The 16959-nt window shown below is 34.3% G+C and overlaps 2 protein-coding genes across 9 annotated transcripts; one reads left to right on the plus strand and one right to left on the minus strand.

Annotated features, from left to right (window-relative positions):
• Positions 247-7143, plus strand: LOC109226497 (pentatricopeptide repeat-containing protein At4g28010-like). 7 transcript variants are annotated; one of them, XM_019391267.1, is made up of 4 exons: positions 247-2885; positions 5081-5484; positions 6634-6718; positions 7070-7143. In XM_019391267.1, the coding sequence occupies exon 1, from the start codon at positions 525-527 to the stop codon at positions 2724-2726; it is 2202 nt and encodes a 733-aa protein (XP_019246812.1). In that variant the 5' UTR covers positions 247-524; the 3' UTR covers positions 2727-2885; positions 5081-5484; positions 6634-6718; positions 7070-7143. The 7 variants fall into 7 exon arrangements, with proteins under 7 accessions (XP_019246812.1, XP_019246813.1, XP_019246809.1 ...); XM_019391268.1 differs by lacking the exon at positions 7070-7143 and having other exon boundaries at positions 247-2532; positions 2634-2885; positions 6634-7008; XM_019391264.1 differs by lacking the exon at positions 7070-7143 and having other exon boundaries at positions 5070-5484; positions 6634-7008.
• LOC109226498 (calcium-dependent protein kinase 17-like) lies at positions 6921-16690 on the minus strand. Of its 2 annotated transcripts, XM_019391270.1 has the most exons (9): positions 16542-16690; positions 13725-14018; positions 12924-13067; positions 11567-11719; positions 10992-11107; positions 10395-10562; positions 9074-9201; positions 7684-7783; positions 6921-7443 (listed from the first exon to the last, which is right to left on the minus strand). In XM_019391270.1, the coding sequence occupies exons 2-9, from the start codon at positions 13954-13956 to the stop codon at positions 7339-7341; spliced, it is 1146 nt and encodes a 381-aa protein (XP_019246815.1). In that variant the 5' UTR covers positions 13957-14018; positions 16542-16690; the 3' UTR covers positions 6921-7338. The 2 variants fall into 2 exon arrangements, with proteins under 2 accessions (XP_019246815.1, XP_019246814.1); XM_019391269.1 differs by lacking the exon at positions 16542-16690 and having other exon boundaries at positions 13725-15899.

Genomic DNA, 16959 nt, shown 5'->3' on the forward strand with positions numbered 1-16959 from the left:
TTTTTTTCAAAATCTGACACGTTTTATTTCCACATGCCTGCTTAAAGGCAATAGTTAGAAAAATTAAACTGTACAAATTTATAATTGTGCGGTAATTAATCCTAAGTTAAATACACATAATCAAATTCACTTATTACATACTCTTTTTTCCCTTTCCTCTACTTCAGCAATTACTTAAAAAGTTTGAAATTTATTAATTCAACTAATTTAAATTCCTGCCGAAATTCATTAAAAATTGCTTCTTAGAAAATGTTGTCTACTTTACAAAATTTGCTGCTTGCATACAAAAGTTCTGTTTCAAGCTCTCAATGAAGTTCTGTTTCAACCTCAAGCTCTCACTCAAGCCTTTCTGACCACCGCAGAAGCCATAAGCGGTGGCGTCACAGGTGATTTTCGATCCTCGTTCTAGGTTTTAAGTATTACCCTTCACACCTTCTCTCACAAATCCAATTTACACAACGTAATTGCTACCTTTCTTGGTCTTAATCATCACCTCAGCTACATATGTCTATGGTCAGTTCAGAATGATGACTAGAAAGCAATTAACGAATCTCTGCATTTATTTTCAAGAATCCTTTAATACCCAAAATCGAATTTTTATCAAACACTTTTCAGCAGCAGCTACACTTTACTCATCACATACACAAAAGTTGGATACCCAATTAAGGTCCCTTTGTGAAAACCCTAAAAAAACCCAATTAGTTAATGTATTTTCACTTTTTAACCAAAATCTTGATTTGGGTCAAATCCCATCTGAGTCAACTTGCAATTTTCTTGTTGTAACATTTGCAAAGAATAAGGAGTACAATCTTGCTTTAAGGGTGTACCATAAAATGAGAAAAGTTCAAGTCTTGCCTTGGTTTTTATCATTAGCTGCTCTGGTTGAATGTTTTGTGTATGTTCAAAACCCAAGATTGGCAATTGGTGTATTGGGGTTGATTTTCAAGAATGGTTATACGGTTAATGTGTATATTACTAATGTTATATTGAAGGGTTTATGTGAAAATGGTATGGTTGTTAAGGCTATTGAGTTTGTTTGTAGTCTGGATAAGAAAGAGGTAACGCCCGATGTGGTTAGTTTAAACACCCTCATGAGAGGACTTTGCAAAGAGAAGAAAATAGAGGAGGCTCTGGATTTGAGGTTTAGTATGGAAAATGTGGTGAGTTGTGGTCCGAACTCGTATACGTATAGCATTTTGATGGAGGGTCTTTGTTCCGAGGGTAGGTTGGACGACGCGATGGAGTTGTTGGAAGAGATGAGAACGAAGGGTTTGGAAGCTGATGTTGTCGTGTATACTACACTTATAAATGGGCTTTGCAACAAAGGGTATGTTAGTAGAGGGAAAGAACTTTTGAATGAGATGTTGGAGAAAGGAATTTCTCCGAGCGTTGTCACTTATTCGTGCTTAATTAATGGATTTTGTAAGCAGGGCAAATTGAAACAAAGTACAATGTTGTATGATGATATGTTGAACAGGGGAATCCAGCCCGACATTTTTATGTTTGCGGGTATGATTGGTGCGCTCTGCACTAACGGGAGGGCTAAAAAAGCAATGGAATTGTTCAATTTGATTCTTGATAGGGGTGAAGAGCCGGGAAATATAACTTACAATATTCTTCTTAGTGCACTATGCAAGGAAGGGTCATTGGCCGATGCTTTTCACATTTTAAAGGTGATGATAGAGAAAGGCAAGACACCCGACTTGGTCACTTACAATACACTACTAAAAGGACTTTGTGAAAGTGGGAAAGTGGATGATGCAATGACACTTTTCGAATCGATGTTGGGTGACGAGACTTATGTTCAGCCGAATGTTATTACAATGAATGTACTGATACGCGGACTTTGCCGAGATGGCCAGCTCGATAAGGCTGCAAAAATTCATAACAAGATGGTTGAGAACAAGAGTCTAGCTGATATCGGAACCTTTACTGTACTTATTGGAGCTTACTTAGAGGCAAACAATGTTGTCAAAGCTTTGGAACTCTGGAAGCAGCTAAATCAATTGAATTTTATTCCCGATTCAATAACCTATAACACTATAATTGATGGATTTTGCAAGCTAAATGTGCTCAATATAGCAAAAGGTTTGTTTCTTAGATTTAGAAAGAACGGATATCATCCGACCGCTTTTGACTACAACTCATTGATGGATGCCTTGTGCAAAGAGGGTAGCTTGGAGCAAGCGACGGGGTTGTTTAAAGAGATGTTAGATGCAAATTGTGAACCTGATATAGTCTCGTACAATATTATCATTAGTTCGACTCTCGAAGCAGGAAATTTGCAATCAGCTAAGCAGTTGCTTATTGGTATGAATAGGAGGGGTTTGAATCCCGATGTATTCACTTTCTCCATATTAATAAATAGGTTTTCGAAGCTAGGACAATTGGAGGAGGCGAAAAGGTTATTTGAGATAATGGATGCTTCTGGCTTGACAGACATTACTGTGTATGATTGTTTACTCAAGGGTTTTAGTTTGAATGGTCAAACAGGAGAAATTGTTGATTTGCTTCACAAAATGGCTGCTAAGGGTATTGAGCTAGACTCGACAATTACTTCAACTATCTTCGAATGTCTTTGTAATTTTTCTGAAGATATTAATGTGGTGGAACTGTTGCCAAAATTTTCACAGAAAACCTCAGAAGGATTTAGCATTCCCTGTAGTGAATTGTTGATGAAGCTTCACAAGAGTATCCCCAAGCTTCAGTTAGATTCTGCTCAGTAATATAATCTCTCATGCTTCTGGCAGATGTTGAGAGAGCTTTCTTTCCCTCCATCATCGAATTTCAATGTTTCGCCTTCTTCCCCTTTACATTGACGTTCCCTTCACAGCAAGAGTCCTCGAACCATAACCTTAATTCTCTCATTCTTGTCGAATTACCTGGTATGTTTCTCACCTAAGTTGGCTGAGTTTCTTGCGGTAAATCTTGTATAAATTCTGTGAGTCTTGAAGGGTTTCAATTTAGACTATCTAAGAGTTTTTACACTTGAATGATTGAGATTGTTACTTCTTTGTTGAGATATTGTTGCACTACATGAACTGAGTTATGAAATCGACATACTTGGGGCTTGAATTTGGGTGTGTGTGTTTCGAACTTCTTGCTGGTGTGGTGCTTTTGTTGTGAATGAATCTTGAGTGAATCATTGTGCTAATGTAATGGCCGAAAATTGCTCCGTTGTCTTTGAATATTCATTCTTGACCGGGTCGAGCTCTTTTGTGCTTGTCTAAGCCGATTATGAAACAAATGAATGGAAACAAGTCAAGTCCTATGCCTTTATAATGGATAAACCTGGACTCAATCAATTGTGCATTTCACAAAACTGTTCTGCTTTTCAAAGAATTTATTCCCATAATCAGTCCTTCTGGAATCTGGATTCTGCTACTTCCCTGGGAGTTCTGCCAAAAGCAGACTCAGTTACTTTTCATGTGCTTAAGTTTTGCCTTTTGCTGATGTATTCTGCAATTTTTACTATCCTGATTCCCAACCTGCACTATGCACTACGCTGTTTCTTCACATCTTTGAGTTTTCTTTCTTTGTTTTAGTTACTCTGCTTCTGCACATATTTGAGTCTTCCTTTTTTTATTTAAGCTTATTTCAATGTCTTTCAAATAGCTAATGTAGCGTTTTTCTCAGTGCTTTAGTTTTTACTTTTGCTTTAGTTAGTACATAGTATAGGAGTGTATCTAGTGTCTAGAAACCCCAATTCCCCTCTTGAATCTCATGTTTTTATGGTTAGAATTCAATCAGGTTCATGTTTAATCATCAGATAGTTTTAAGGAATTGTGGCCTCTATGATTTAGGTCGATTTCAGTCGGGAAAGAAATCACCCATGAGTTCCTCTGTGCCAAAAATGGAAGAAAATCCAATCCGATTTCATTATAGCGGATATTTATGCTCTCAGGCAATTTCCCTAATTGCAATTGCGAACAACCTATCACAATCGCGGTCCAGGCTCAGCCTAGATCATCGCGTTCACGGTCTACCCTTCGCGATCACGAAGATCATTTAACCCTTCATTTAACTCCCCGCTAACTCATCATGATTGCGGTCATGGCTCCACGTTTGTGGAGAGTCAATATAGTTGACTACCGTGTTCATGGTGAGTTGGTCGCAATCGCGGAGAGCAAAGTCTCCTCGTCTAGTCAACTCAACTTACCTCTTTGATTGATAGCAATGCACCAGACACCAAAAATTTCAGCAACAACAAAAATGGTTCAAGTAGTCCGATACCACCACAAGCCCCTTGGATCTCAACCCGAACTATACTAACAAGGCCCAAAACAAAATACCAACTTATGTAAAGTTTCAAACATGAATTGGAACACAAATACTCAAACGAGGGGTCGGGTTGATACAGTCTCCCTCCCCTATTGTCACACTTATGGCACATGCTTTCCTTCATATGCTTTCTGGTATCTGTAGTTTACGGGTGGCAGGGTGATTGGAGCAGGTTTGAACAGTTTAGGATTCATATTTCATAGCTAAATCGTTGGGCGAAGGAGGTTTTATGATTGATATGATTGAAGGTTGTTTAAGTCAAAAGGTGCTTTGAAGATGGCAAGGTTGTTGACAAGGTCAACGGACAATGGAATAGAGGAAGAAAGTCCATTACTTCCTCAACGCCTTAGGCATTGTCCTCAGTTTGGGTTGCAACTCAGAATTATATATATTTTTTCCCTGGGTTAGATTTAGAAAAAATATTGAAATTCCTTAGCTCAGACTTAAATACTCAAAATTATGATTTAGAATTAACTGGGAAATAAATTCTGTAACTTTTGAAATCCTGCTAAATAATAACAATTGCTTTAGGCACAAAAAAAAACTAAAAATGTCCTTTTCTAGAAGTTCTGCGAGCTGGCTAATTGAATTGTGCATGTGATTGCTGTTATGCATTTGCAACTACAACAAGGATTGTGCCATACTTGATATTTTTATTCATTCCTTATTGTTACTTGCTCCAGTGTTTTACATATCTAGAGAACTGAGCAAAGACTGGCGAATCAGAAGTTCTTATATTTTTGTATTATGCATTGCCCTCACATAATAACCTGTCTAGCTAAGTCCAGAATAATGACAGTTCAGGTTATATCGTGCCAATCAAGAAGTTGCTAATTAGTCATCCCCTGATAATTGAAGCAGTCTGATCAACTTCAACGGGATGAATTTGTAGCCAGCAACCAATGTTGAAAGTGGAGGATCACATGGCATCAACGATGAAATTGCACGTCATCGAATGATAATCAATGTAAATCAACTTCAAGGGAATGAATTTGCAGCCAGCAAGTCCAATTTTGCGAGGATCACATGGCATCAACGATGAATTTGCATGTCATCGAATGATATCAAAGTAAATCAACTTCAAGGGAATGAATTTGCAGCCAGCAAGTCCAATTTTGCGAGAATCACATGGCATCAACGATGAATTTGCATGTCATCGAATGATATCAAAGTAAATCAACTTCAAGGGGATGAATTTCACAGGTGAGGTTCTTATTGAACAAAATTGAAGTTATTCTTTAGCTTCCTTGAATATCTGCGTGAAAGTGGAATTTTGAGCTTACACTAAAGCTCATGTTATTCATTACCTCTAGATTTTGAACATCCATCTAGATAACTCTGTCAACAACTGGTTAGATATGTCCTGCATGGCGAAATTGATGATAATTCAGAAAAAAAAAAATTTTGAACTTTGAATGGTTGGCAATTCGGAATATGAGGAAGCTTGAGGCTGAGTTTGAAGCAATAGAGAAACTAGCCAGTTTATGACTTGTTAGGATTATATGGGATGAAAGGAATAGGATTTCTTAAGGGACTGAGCAGAGCTTAAGGAATATAAAGTAACCCCCACCCCCACCCACCCTTTTTTTTTATGATAACCGTGGTGTCTGGGCCAACTCGCGCGTACCTCGACTAATTCCACGAGATACCTGCCTCCCACTAGCAACAGGTAACCAGTAAGTAACCAATAACCAGGTAACTCTATCTACCAAAGCTTGGATAAATGGGAAGAAATCACCTAGTGTTTTTGCCTCCGCTGATATTTGAACTTGAGACCTCATGGCTCTTAACGCACTTCATTGACCGCTAGGCTATACTCTTGGGTGCATAAAGTAACCCCCTTCTCGTTCATTTTACTTATGTTGTAAAGATAGAATTTTTTTTGTATGGATAGTTGGGTAAGCTTGGTAGTATTTTATGAATAGTTTGACTTTGTACACATATAATGTGTGCTACATATTCTTTGAGCACCATTGGCTGAATTAATCAAATGAATTAAAGATTTTAATAACTAAGAATGCTTGATAGAAGTGCGTAGTGGACAGAGTTACTCAGTACTTGTGGTGGTCGGAGGTCGCAGGTATCCAGTGAATCCATCGAGATGCATGCAACCGATAATGGCAAGTTCAAAAGAATCACAGTGGATAAGCTGGGGATCCCTAGCAGCAGGGGGCAATGGGAATAATAAGTTGTATTTTTAGCAGGCTGTGGTCAACTATAGTTTTCTAGTTTTGTTACCTTGTTGTGTTGTCTTGAATCAAAGTAGGCTATAAGTTTAATGAATTATTTTGTTCATTTGCAATGAAAAATAGACAAGAAATTGTCTCAAATATATATTTCTTCTTCTGGCAGCCAAGAGTGCGGCCGAGCATCAATGAAATGGGAGAAAACTATGGGAGTCCAGGATTCAATTTCCAGCAGTGAGGGAAAGAAAATGGTAGGTACTTTCTTCTCATTTGCTTAAAGCTTTCGTGGACAAAGTTAAGCATGTTTATGTGTTGAGGGGAGAAACCATATACTCGTCGAGATGTGAACAAGCTGGCTCAGACACTGTTGTTACAGGAAAAGACTATATTTTTTCTGTGTTAATTTATTTGCACATTTTTACATCTCTAGAGTTTAGGTATGAAACGAAGTACTAACAAACACAATTGGAGTGATTGAATATGATGTTTACACCGAACAATATCCGAAAGGTAACGGATTAAAATGAACTTTTAAAACCTACTTTCTAAATTGCAGAAGTATCGATACATATATACTTCTGAAAGACCTCCATTCTTTTCAGATCAAAGCTTTAACCAAACGGTGTTTGACATTAGAAGATCCTATCAACCCTCAAATCTCAACATAGCCATGACTTTTACAATCTATTCTTTGTAAATGTGTGTGTGTGTGTGTGTGTTTCTTCTTAGTATCATAGTTAATATACAATGTCTCATGAATGGTTGTTGAAATTTTTACTATGTAATGGTATGGTCTTCTCCACAACAAAGACAATTAACATAATTGTCTTTCATTCTTTTGAGACATTTTTCATTAATTGATGATGAAAATTTATGCAACAAATGAATCCCTTCGTTTCTTTGGGTTCATTGTTGCTGCTTCAGGATTTCCTTTCTTCATCATTGCTACAAACTCATCGTAATTTATCCGACCATCCTGCAAAACAAAAAAATATTGATTGATGAACTTATTATTTATTACAACAGCAACAATAAACCCAGCGTAATCCCATAAGTGGGTCTGGGAAAGATAGTGTATCACGGCCTTATCCCTACCTTGTGAAGGTAGAAGCTATTTCCGATAGACTCTCGGTTCAGGAAAAGCGTAATCAAACTCAAAGAAAAAAAGAAGAATGAATGTGTATTGGCATGTGTATATTTAGTTGTTTTGACTTACATGATCAGTGTCAACTTCATCAATGATTTCCCTCAAATCATTTTCGTCATTCATACCAAATTCTCGCAGAGCTTGCTCTAGCTCTTCTCTTGATATATATCTGAAGAAAAATGACAAGCACATATTAATTAAGGTGGAATACTATCCTCAGCAACATTAAAACATAATCTAGGGAAAATAAAAAGAAAGAAGAGAATGTTCAATATAAAATTACTCCCTACTTAGTTTGGATATTATTCAAGTATATTGTTTTTTGATTCTATAAAAAAGAAGGAATTAAATCCACGAATTTGCTCCTTTACTAGATTGGACGTTATACGACGAAAAAAGGGGCATTTCACCAGATACCCACTTTTGGGTCTGCAATTGAAGTTATATTCGTATTGCACAAAAACTTGCAGCACTTACAGGATCTGAAGTAGTTTTATCTCTCCAATGCAACTAAAGAGAAAGAAGAGGAAGTTAATTTAATTGCTCTCTACTTTAGTTTGGATAGTATTTGAGTATATTGTTTTTCGATTCTATAATAACACCAGAAGGAATTAAATTTACGAATTTGCCCCCATACTAGATTGGGCGCTTTTCGATGAAAAAATAAAATTTAAGAAGTGGTTCAGGTAGCCCAGTTGGTTATAGCAAAGGATTGAAAATTCTTGGGGAGAAATTAAAAAATAGCCAGATTTACTAGTGGTCGTTCAAAGATAGCCCAGTTTCAAAAGTAATTCAAATCTAGCCACTTTTCATGTAAAGATAAATCTGAGCGAAAACACTGTTCAAAATCCGGAAAATACGCTAGTATATTATGCTGGAGTTCCAGCATAAGTATACTTGAACTCTAACATATTATACTGGAGTTCCAGGATAAGTATGTTGGAACTCCAGCATAAATACACTAGAACTCCAGCATAATATACTGGAGTTCCAGCAAAGTATACCGGTCTAGTATAATATGCTGGAAGCTCATACACAAGTGCTCGAATCTCCAGTATATTATGCTGGAACTTTCCGTGTGTTGGAGTTCCAGCATAATATGCTGGAAGTTCATACACATGTGCACCGAACTCCAGTATATTATGCTGGACCGGTCTCTATTGCAGCAAAATAGTGACTATTTTTCATTGACTTGGTAAACACTGGTTATTTTTGAATGACCAGTTACAAATTGTTGTGTCAGTTCGAATCCACTTATAAGCAAGCGAAGGGTCCAAATAAGATGTAGTTAGGAACGAACAGAATTTTAAAATCCAAATTAAAGAGTAAGCGAGAAAAAAGTAAAGTAGAAAAGAAAAGGAGGAATAATAGTCGTTTATTTTATTTTCCCCAACTTAATTATCAGATTTTCATTTTTTCTCTCTTTTATTTTAAAATAATATCATATGATGGAACTTACCCGCTGTGATCCTTATCAAAATATTGGAATGCAGTGTAAAGATGTTCTTCTTTATCCATTCTGTTCATGTGCATTGTTGCTGTGATGAACTCTTCATAGTCTATGGTTCCATTTCCATCAGCATCAGCCTAAATGTTCCCAATATATAAAAAAAGGTAATTAGCATTAAAAATAAACTTTCAAAAACAACCTACTCGAGGTGGAAATAAAGCAATCAATAGCCTATTTACCTACTATGACATATAGATAGCCGCTCAGATTATTATTTATTATTTTAGTCGGTATATATAGATTATACATTTATTATATATATTTATACACAAATTATATATAAATTATACATGTATTATATGTCACAGGCTATTTTTAGTTTAAGCGATTTGATGAACGGCTATTTGGGTTAATTCTTCAAAATATTATGTCATTGTATAACAGTTTTGGATTTCAAAAAGTTTGGGAAAAAATACATGTGATAAAATCACAATTGAAGATAATAGAGGTTGTAGGGTATATGTCTCATCTTTATTCATTCCTATACTGAGAAAACTTTCCTTTACCTCAAATAAAAAATGAATGAGCCCTGAGTTTGAAAAAAATCCGAATTATGAAGGCTTAGAGCCCGTTTGGACATAAATTTTTTTTTTCCTTTTTTCCAAAAAAATTTTACTTTTTTTCGAAATCAGTGTTTCTTCATAAAATTTTCAATTTTCACTTGAATATGCATTTGGAAATTTTCGAAAATTTGAAAAACTCTAAAAAGTTGTTTTTCAAAATTTACACTCAAATCACTCACAGAACTTTCAAAACAACCCAAACAGAAATTTATGTCCAAACACAACTCTAAATTTCAAATACCATTTTCACTTGAAAAGAATTTTTACCATTTTTTGGAATTTTACAATTCCTATGTCCAAACACCTACTTAGTTTGGATCTAAAAGGTGGCTTATTTTTCTTATCTGAAAAAAGAAAAAGAGATGGGTTATTTTGTGAAAGAATTTTTTCTCCGATAAAAAGCGGAGTTTGTGCTTGTGAAAATTGTCGAGTAATCAGAGATTAAAGAGAAGACTCGAAATTAAGCGACCGAATAGAAGAACAACGGGAGGGGGGAAGGGGAAGAGGCTATTAGAAACTCGAAAAAGCTTGTGTTCGCTTAATTTTGAGTGAATGGATACTTCGAGAGAGAACGAGAAAAAATGACTGAAAATTAAGAATTGCTCGCGGGAGGTAGCAAGTACTCCGTAGAATTAGTCGAGGTGCACGCAAACTAGATTGGACATCACAGTTACGGAAAAAAAAAGGAAAAAACTTGTAGAACTTACAGCTTCCATTAACTGTTTAATCTCATAATCTGATAGTTTAGTTCCTTGTTTGGCTAATCCTTGCTTTAATTCCTCAATTGTTATTGATCCACTGTTATCAGCATCCATGCTTTTGAACATTTGCTTCAATCCCATAATTTCTTCCTCTGATAGACACCCTGCAATAACCTGAAAATCTCCCCAATTTAAAGTAGTGAGTTTTTGTATACCTTTAAATATATTAGTATTACTTAATTAACATGAAATTAATGTACTTTCAAATCCATAACAATATTTTTGCTTCATTTATTACAAAAAAATGGCTATTAGTGGCCGAAAAAAAAAATGGAATTCTGGTCCCTAAAGGTTAATAATGACAAGAAAAATTTGATCGCCACCTATCGTTATAGGCTTTGACGCTAAAAGTCAATCACGAAGAGGTATAATGACCTTAAAACTCGCCAGAGTTTAACTTCTATATACCGTAGGGTAAAATAATTTTTATACTATTAGATTACCTCAATGTAATTGTTCGTAATATGTTGGACTAATAAGCTAAAAAATAAGACAGACAATCTACTACGATAGGTTAAACTATATTGAAAGTGTAAAAATTACCCGAAGAGCAACTTTCTTAAACTTGTTCATAGCTCTGAATTGTTTGAGCCTATGTAATACAGCATTGTCCAATGGTGTATCTGGTGCTTCTCCATCCTCCTTGATCCATGAATGATCTTAATACACAACAATTTTATTAGTTAGAGTACATGTGAGTTATATACACCGGCCGCCAATTAATGCTTATCATAGAGATTTACTTGTAATTACCTTATAAATAATTTAATTGTGTAAATAATCTTCTTTATCGCCCGTGCATAGGACATAAGTTCTTTGATTATATAATACTTGGAAGAGTTTAAATTGTATCAAGGGGAGCATTAGAGAAAACGTAAAGTTGTCTCTGTGTAACCTATAAGGTCACAGAGTCGAGCCATGGTAGCAACCACTAATGCTTGCATTAGGGTAGACTGTCTACATCACAACTTTTGGGATACGGCTCTTTCCCGGACCTTGCATGAATGTAGGATTGTGCACGGGGATGCCCTTTTTTTTTAAGTTAAAATTGTATGAACTGATGTTGCATACAAATATTTACACGATTAGATCACTTATTGTGGGTGTAAATAACTTACTGAGGACTTGCATAGCTGTTAATCTCTGCCTGGGGTCTATTGTTAACATCTTCCTGACAAGGTCTTTGGCTCCATTGGAAATTGAAGGCCATGGATCACTTGAAAAATCAATATGTCCCCTCAATATTGCATTGAATATTCCATTTTCGTTTTCTGAAAAAGAAGAAGATTCAATTGTTCAATAAATTTAACTTATGCCAAGAGTGACACAATAAGATTTGTTATATTTACATACAATAATTAGAGTTTTCTGTATCTTTATTATTAAAACTGGCTGCTCGATAATGCACTAAATTCCTACTATGCAAGTTAGAGAAAGAGTCGGATCATGCACCCAAGGGTGTGGCCTAATGGTCAATGAAATGAGTAAGAACCATTAGATTTCAGGTTCAAACTCCAGTAGAGGCAAAAATACTAGGTGATTTCTTACCACTTGTTGCTAGCGATAGGTGGTAGGTATTCCATGAAATTAGTCGAGGTGCATGCAAGCTGGCCCGAGTACCACGTTTATCAGGAAAAAAGAGGATCCGATCACAATGGATCCATTACGCAGTCTCACCTTAATTTTTGCAAGAGGTTATTTTCACCCTATTTTATTATTTCAGTGTAAAAGAAATGATGAAAAAGGTAAACGGGGAGGTACTTAATCGCACCCAGTGTTTACCCGAACCATGAAAGTTTATCTTAGAAGTTATAAATTAAAGTGATCATACATGTCATTTATGCCTTAAGGTAGAGCAAGAGTGTACGCAGGAATTTTTGTAATTGTTGTCAAAATTTATAACAGAATTGGAATATAATTTGATTATCATACTTTTAGACAAGAAATAGCCTTAGTCTATTGGTTTGGTTGAGTGTTAAGTTAGAAAAGGTAATGGGTTTAATTTCACTTCTATCACAATTTTTAACCACTCAAATTAAAAAAAAAAAAAAAAGTGCTAGTTGAGGACTTGAGGTTTGAACCTTTGACCTCCTATAGCAAAATCAAGCACGATACCAACACACCATAACACAATTTATGTCAAGTGCTATCATTTTTTCCTACTTATCCATTTCTGTACAGTATTAATACACATATTTAGTAAAATTTCCCAACGAAGCGGTGTTGCCCGTGACACCGCTTCGGTAAGCGTGCATCTGTCCTGAGGTAGATGTAAGGTATGCGTATACTCTATCTTCTTCAAACCCCACTAGTGAGATTATATTAGATTTTTTTATTGATATTGTTGTTGTATACATATCATTTAATCATGATTAACTAAAGAATATATGTATAAGACACATATCATGGTTTAGCATAAACATGGGATATTTAGATGCGAATAATTTGACATTAAATCTTATGTGTGTGATTTACCTGCCCAGAAAGGAGGAACACCACAAAGAAGAATATATAACATAACCCCAATACTCCATATATCAACTTCTGGTCCATATCTTCTTTTCAAGACTTCAGGTGCAATGTAATATGCACTACCCACAATGTCTTTAAATACATCTCCTGCAAAAACAAACGTACATGACTATTAAAGACATAAATAAAAGAGTTCAAGAAAAGAGTTTAACACTCTTTTAAAATCTTAAAAAACATTATTTATATGTGAAAAATCACAAAAATAGTAGATTTTGATTTCATAATGTTAAAAGTGTATTGGATTCAATTGTAAAAATATAACAATTGACCAATCAAATTTAAATCATGAATCCACATCTAAATATGATATCCGATACTTATGCTGGTAGGAGATAACGCGAGCGTTTGTCATAAATTTGGTCGAAACTTGAAAAAAGTGTTTTTGAAGTTGTGTTGGAAAATAAATTTTGGAAGTTGAAGTTGTGTTTGGACATGCACTTTATTTGGAAAAAAAGTTGAAGTTTTATGATTGGAAGAAAAATTTTCATCCAAAAACTGCCAAAAACTAATTTTTGGGAACTTGAAATTTTTTTCAGATTTTAAAAAAAAAACTGATCATATTCCTTGAACAAACAATATTTTCAAATCTTTTATGAGAAAAACTTTTTGAAAAAAAAGTAGCCAACATCTATGGCCAGACGAGAGCAACAAGTACTACACAATAGAATAATAGAAGTACGAGCAAGCTGGCTAGGGCACCGCCATTATTTAAAAAAGAAAAGATTTAGTTATAGATTTTAATACCTTGCTTGTAGAATACTGAAAGACCAAAATCAGTAGCTTTAAGAGGTGCATTCTCATCCTTATTAAGAAGTAGAAAATTCTCAGGCTTAAGATCTCTATGAATAACTCCCATAGAATGACAAGTATGAACAATCTGCACAATTGTTCTTAACAATGAAGCTGCTGCACGTTCAGTATAATGTCCCTTAGCGATAATTCGATCGAAAAGTTCACCTCCAGCACACAACTCCATGACCAAATGCACAGAATGTTTGTCTTCATAAGCTCCTTTTAATTCAACAATATTAGGTTGTCCTGTCAAATGATGCATTATTTGTACTTCTCTTCTAACATCTTCAATATCTTCTTTGTTTACTAGTTTTCTTTTTGCTATTGTTTTGCATGCAAATTGTTCACCACTTTGTTTATGTGTACATAAATGTGTTACACCAAATTGGCCTCTACCAAGTTCTTTTCCTATAGTATATGTTGTTCTAACATCTTCCATTGGTCTGCCTAATACTGGCCCTATTGGTGATGGTTTTGATGGTTTTGATGATGGGCTAGGAGATGTTGTTGTTGTTGTTGGAGGTGGAGGGGTTGTTTTTGTTTGTGTTGTGGAATCAAGATTATGTGTAGATGATGAAGTTTCTTCATTTTTAGGGTTGTTGGTTTGTCCATTTTCATTGTTTGTAATTTCATTTGGTTCTTCTCCACTAGAGCAACAATTCCCCATTGTACTAGGGGATAAAGTGTAGAGAAATGAAGATGAAGAGATACCACAATAATGAGAGAGATTTGGCAACAATAATTACGCCTCAATCGCAAACAGCTATTAGATCCAGCAACAACGTACAACAACAACTACGACTCAATTCCAAGTAGAGAAAAATTCAACAACGATAGCAACGACAACAACAGTTACGCCTGAAAGTCAAATGGAGGATTCAAAAGAAATAATACGAGAACGAGAGAGATTTTGCAACAATGACGACAATAGTTACATCTTAATCTCAAACAGCTACAAGATTCAACAATAATGACAATAATCGCTATGCTTCAATCCCAAATAGAAAAAGATTCATCCGCATTAACAACAACAATAATAATTACGCCTTTATTTCAAGTGTAGAAATTGAAGGGGAAGGAAATTAGAATGATTATATATATTAGAACCAAATGAGTGAAAAAGGTGGCAAAATGATGGGAATTGAGAGTGGCATGATGATGAAAAGCATGAAAGAAAATGAGGATTTGGAGGGGTCAAGAAAAGAAATAATAATTTGTTAAAGAGAGAATATTCATCATAAATTGTTTAATTGTTTTTTTTTTTTTCAAATGCAAGAGGAAGATTAGAGGTAAAGAAAGGGATGATCCCAATGTTGGAAACAGGAGGTCATTTCTTAAAGATTGATAGCGAGAGATTGTAGGAGGGAAAGAAACAGGTTTTTCTTTTTTAATTTTTTTGGATCTTTCTTTTTCTTTTTTAGTTAAATAAATTTGCTAATAAATTTTCGTTGTACAGAAAACTTTTTTTGAATAGGGAAGGCTCAGAGTGCTTTTCGAAGCGAGTATGCTATTTTTAGTTATTACAGTTAGTTTTTGTTGCAACCTACAAGTTTACAAAAAGATATTTATTAACTTTATTATTCTAGTGAATTAAAGTTCAATTATTAATGAGTAAAAAAATAATTTAACCACTTAATATTATAATGAGTTAATTTCAGTAATTATATGTGAAATAATCGATATAGATTGGGGGAGAAGGAGTATTAAGTTTTAAAAAAAATTATAACTTCAGTTTTCTGCTAAAAATTATCTAATATCTAGCTAGCAATGGTAAATATTAGACGGTTTTAGTCTACGTGACTCAAACATATATGATTGAGAGACAAATATTCATATGAAGGCGGCTTAACAAAGAAAAATATTTATGTATTTAGTGTTTACGTACAATTAAACAATTTAAAGTTAAGAATTACGAACTAAAATGAAAACATAAATCATTTATCAGTAAAAATATATATGCAAGACATATGTCTTGTATTTATATATTAATACTGAATACGAGTAATTTTTTTCATTAACAAAAATATAATTTTATATTATCAATGCATTTATTTAAATCGGTAGCCTGAATTGAGAGGGGTGCCACAATTTGCAAGAATAAACTTATCCCTATTCAATATTTATATTAAATTATACTAATTTATTAATTATAATCTAAGATAACAAAGTATATTAATTAATTATAATTTAGCAGTAACAAAAATATAAAAATATGTATCATAGTATAAACATGAAATCAAGTAAATTTTTTGCCTCGCACCCCGCATAAGTTTGTCATAGCATACTTCATATTGCTGATTCCAGTTTGTCTTTATCCAATTGTGGATAATGAGAAAGAATGGTTTATAGATTTACTTATAGTAAACTTTAAAATCTAATACGAATAGTTAAATTGTTGTTATTTTAACATTGTATTGCGACCCCACAGTAATTTCATGTTAACTTGTCAAAGAGACTAAACTCTAAAGTGAGAAACTAACTAGGAAGGTTCAAATTTATTTGCTAAAAGACAAATATAAACCCCAAAATAGAAAAAAATTTAAAAAGTTAAAATGGATGAAGAACTATATGTTTCATGTTCAAATTTTAGTGGAGATAAAAATATTAAACTATTTCTTTTTATTTATCTAAATTTTGATGGATAAAATTATCATTACTTGATAAAACTAATCAAGATTCGCACAAATTAATACCGTTTGAACATAAAATGGTGCATGAAGCATTCTGCGTTTACGCGGGGTCCGGACACTCCAAGGGGTAGACAGTTACCTTGATGCAAGCATCAGTGACCGACTCCACGGCTCGAACCCGTGACCTATAGGTCACTCGGAGGCCACTTGACCGTCGTTTCAAGGTTCCCCTTCTCCCGTTTTGAACATAGATTTCGGTTATCTTTTTTCTGAAAAAAGATTAAAAATATTATTTGTTCATAAAATTTGATCAGTTTTTGAAAAAAAATTGAATAGATTCTTTTTTAAGTTCCAAAAACTAGTTTGAGCCAATTTTTGATGAATTTTTTTTTCCATTAACAAAATTTTAATCTTTTTCAAGCAAAATGCATGTCAAAAATTATTTTTCAATACATTTTTTTCTCTTTCAAATTTCAACTAAATTTATTTTTAAAAATGCTAGTTAGAGGTGTTATAAAAAATTTAAAAAAAAGAAAAAAGAAAGAAAAAAAGAAAGA

Source organism: Nicotiana attenuata, chromosome 6 (genome assembly GCF_001879085.1).
Source record: "Nicotiana attenuata strain UT chromosome 6, NIATTr2, whole genome shotgun sequence".
Taxonomy (NCBI): Eukaryota; Viridiplantae; Streptophyta; class Magnoliopsida; order Solanales; family Solanaceae; genus Nicotiana; species Nicotiana attenuata.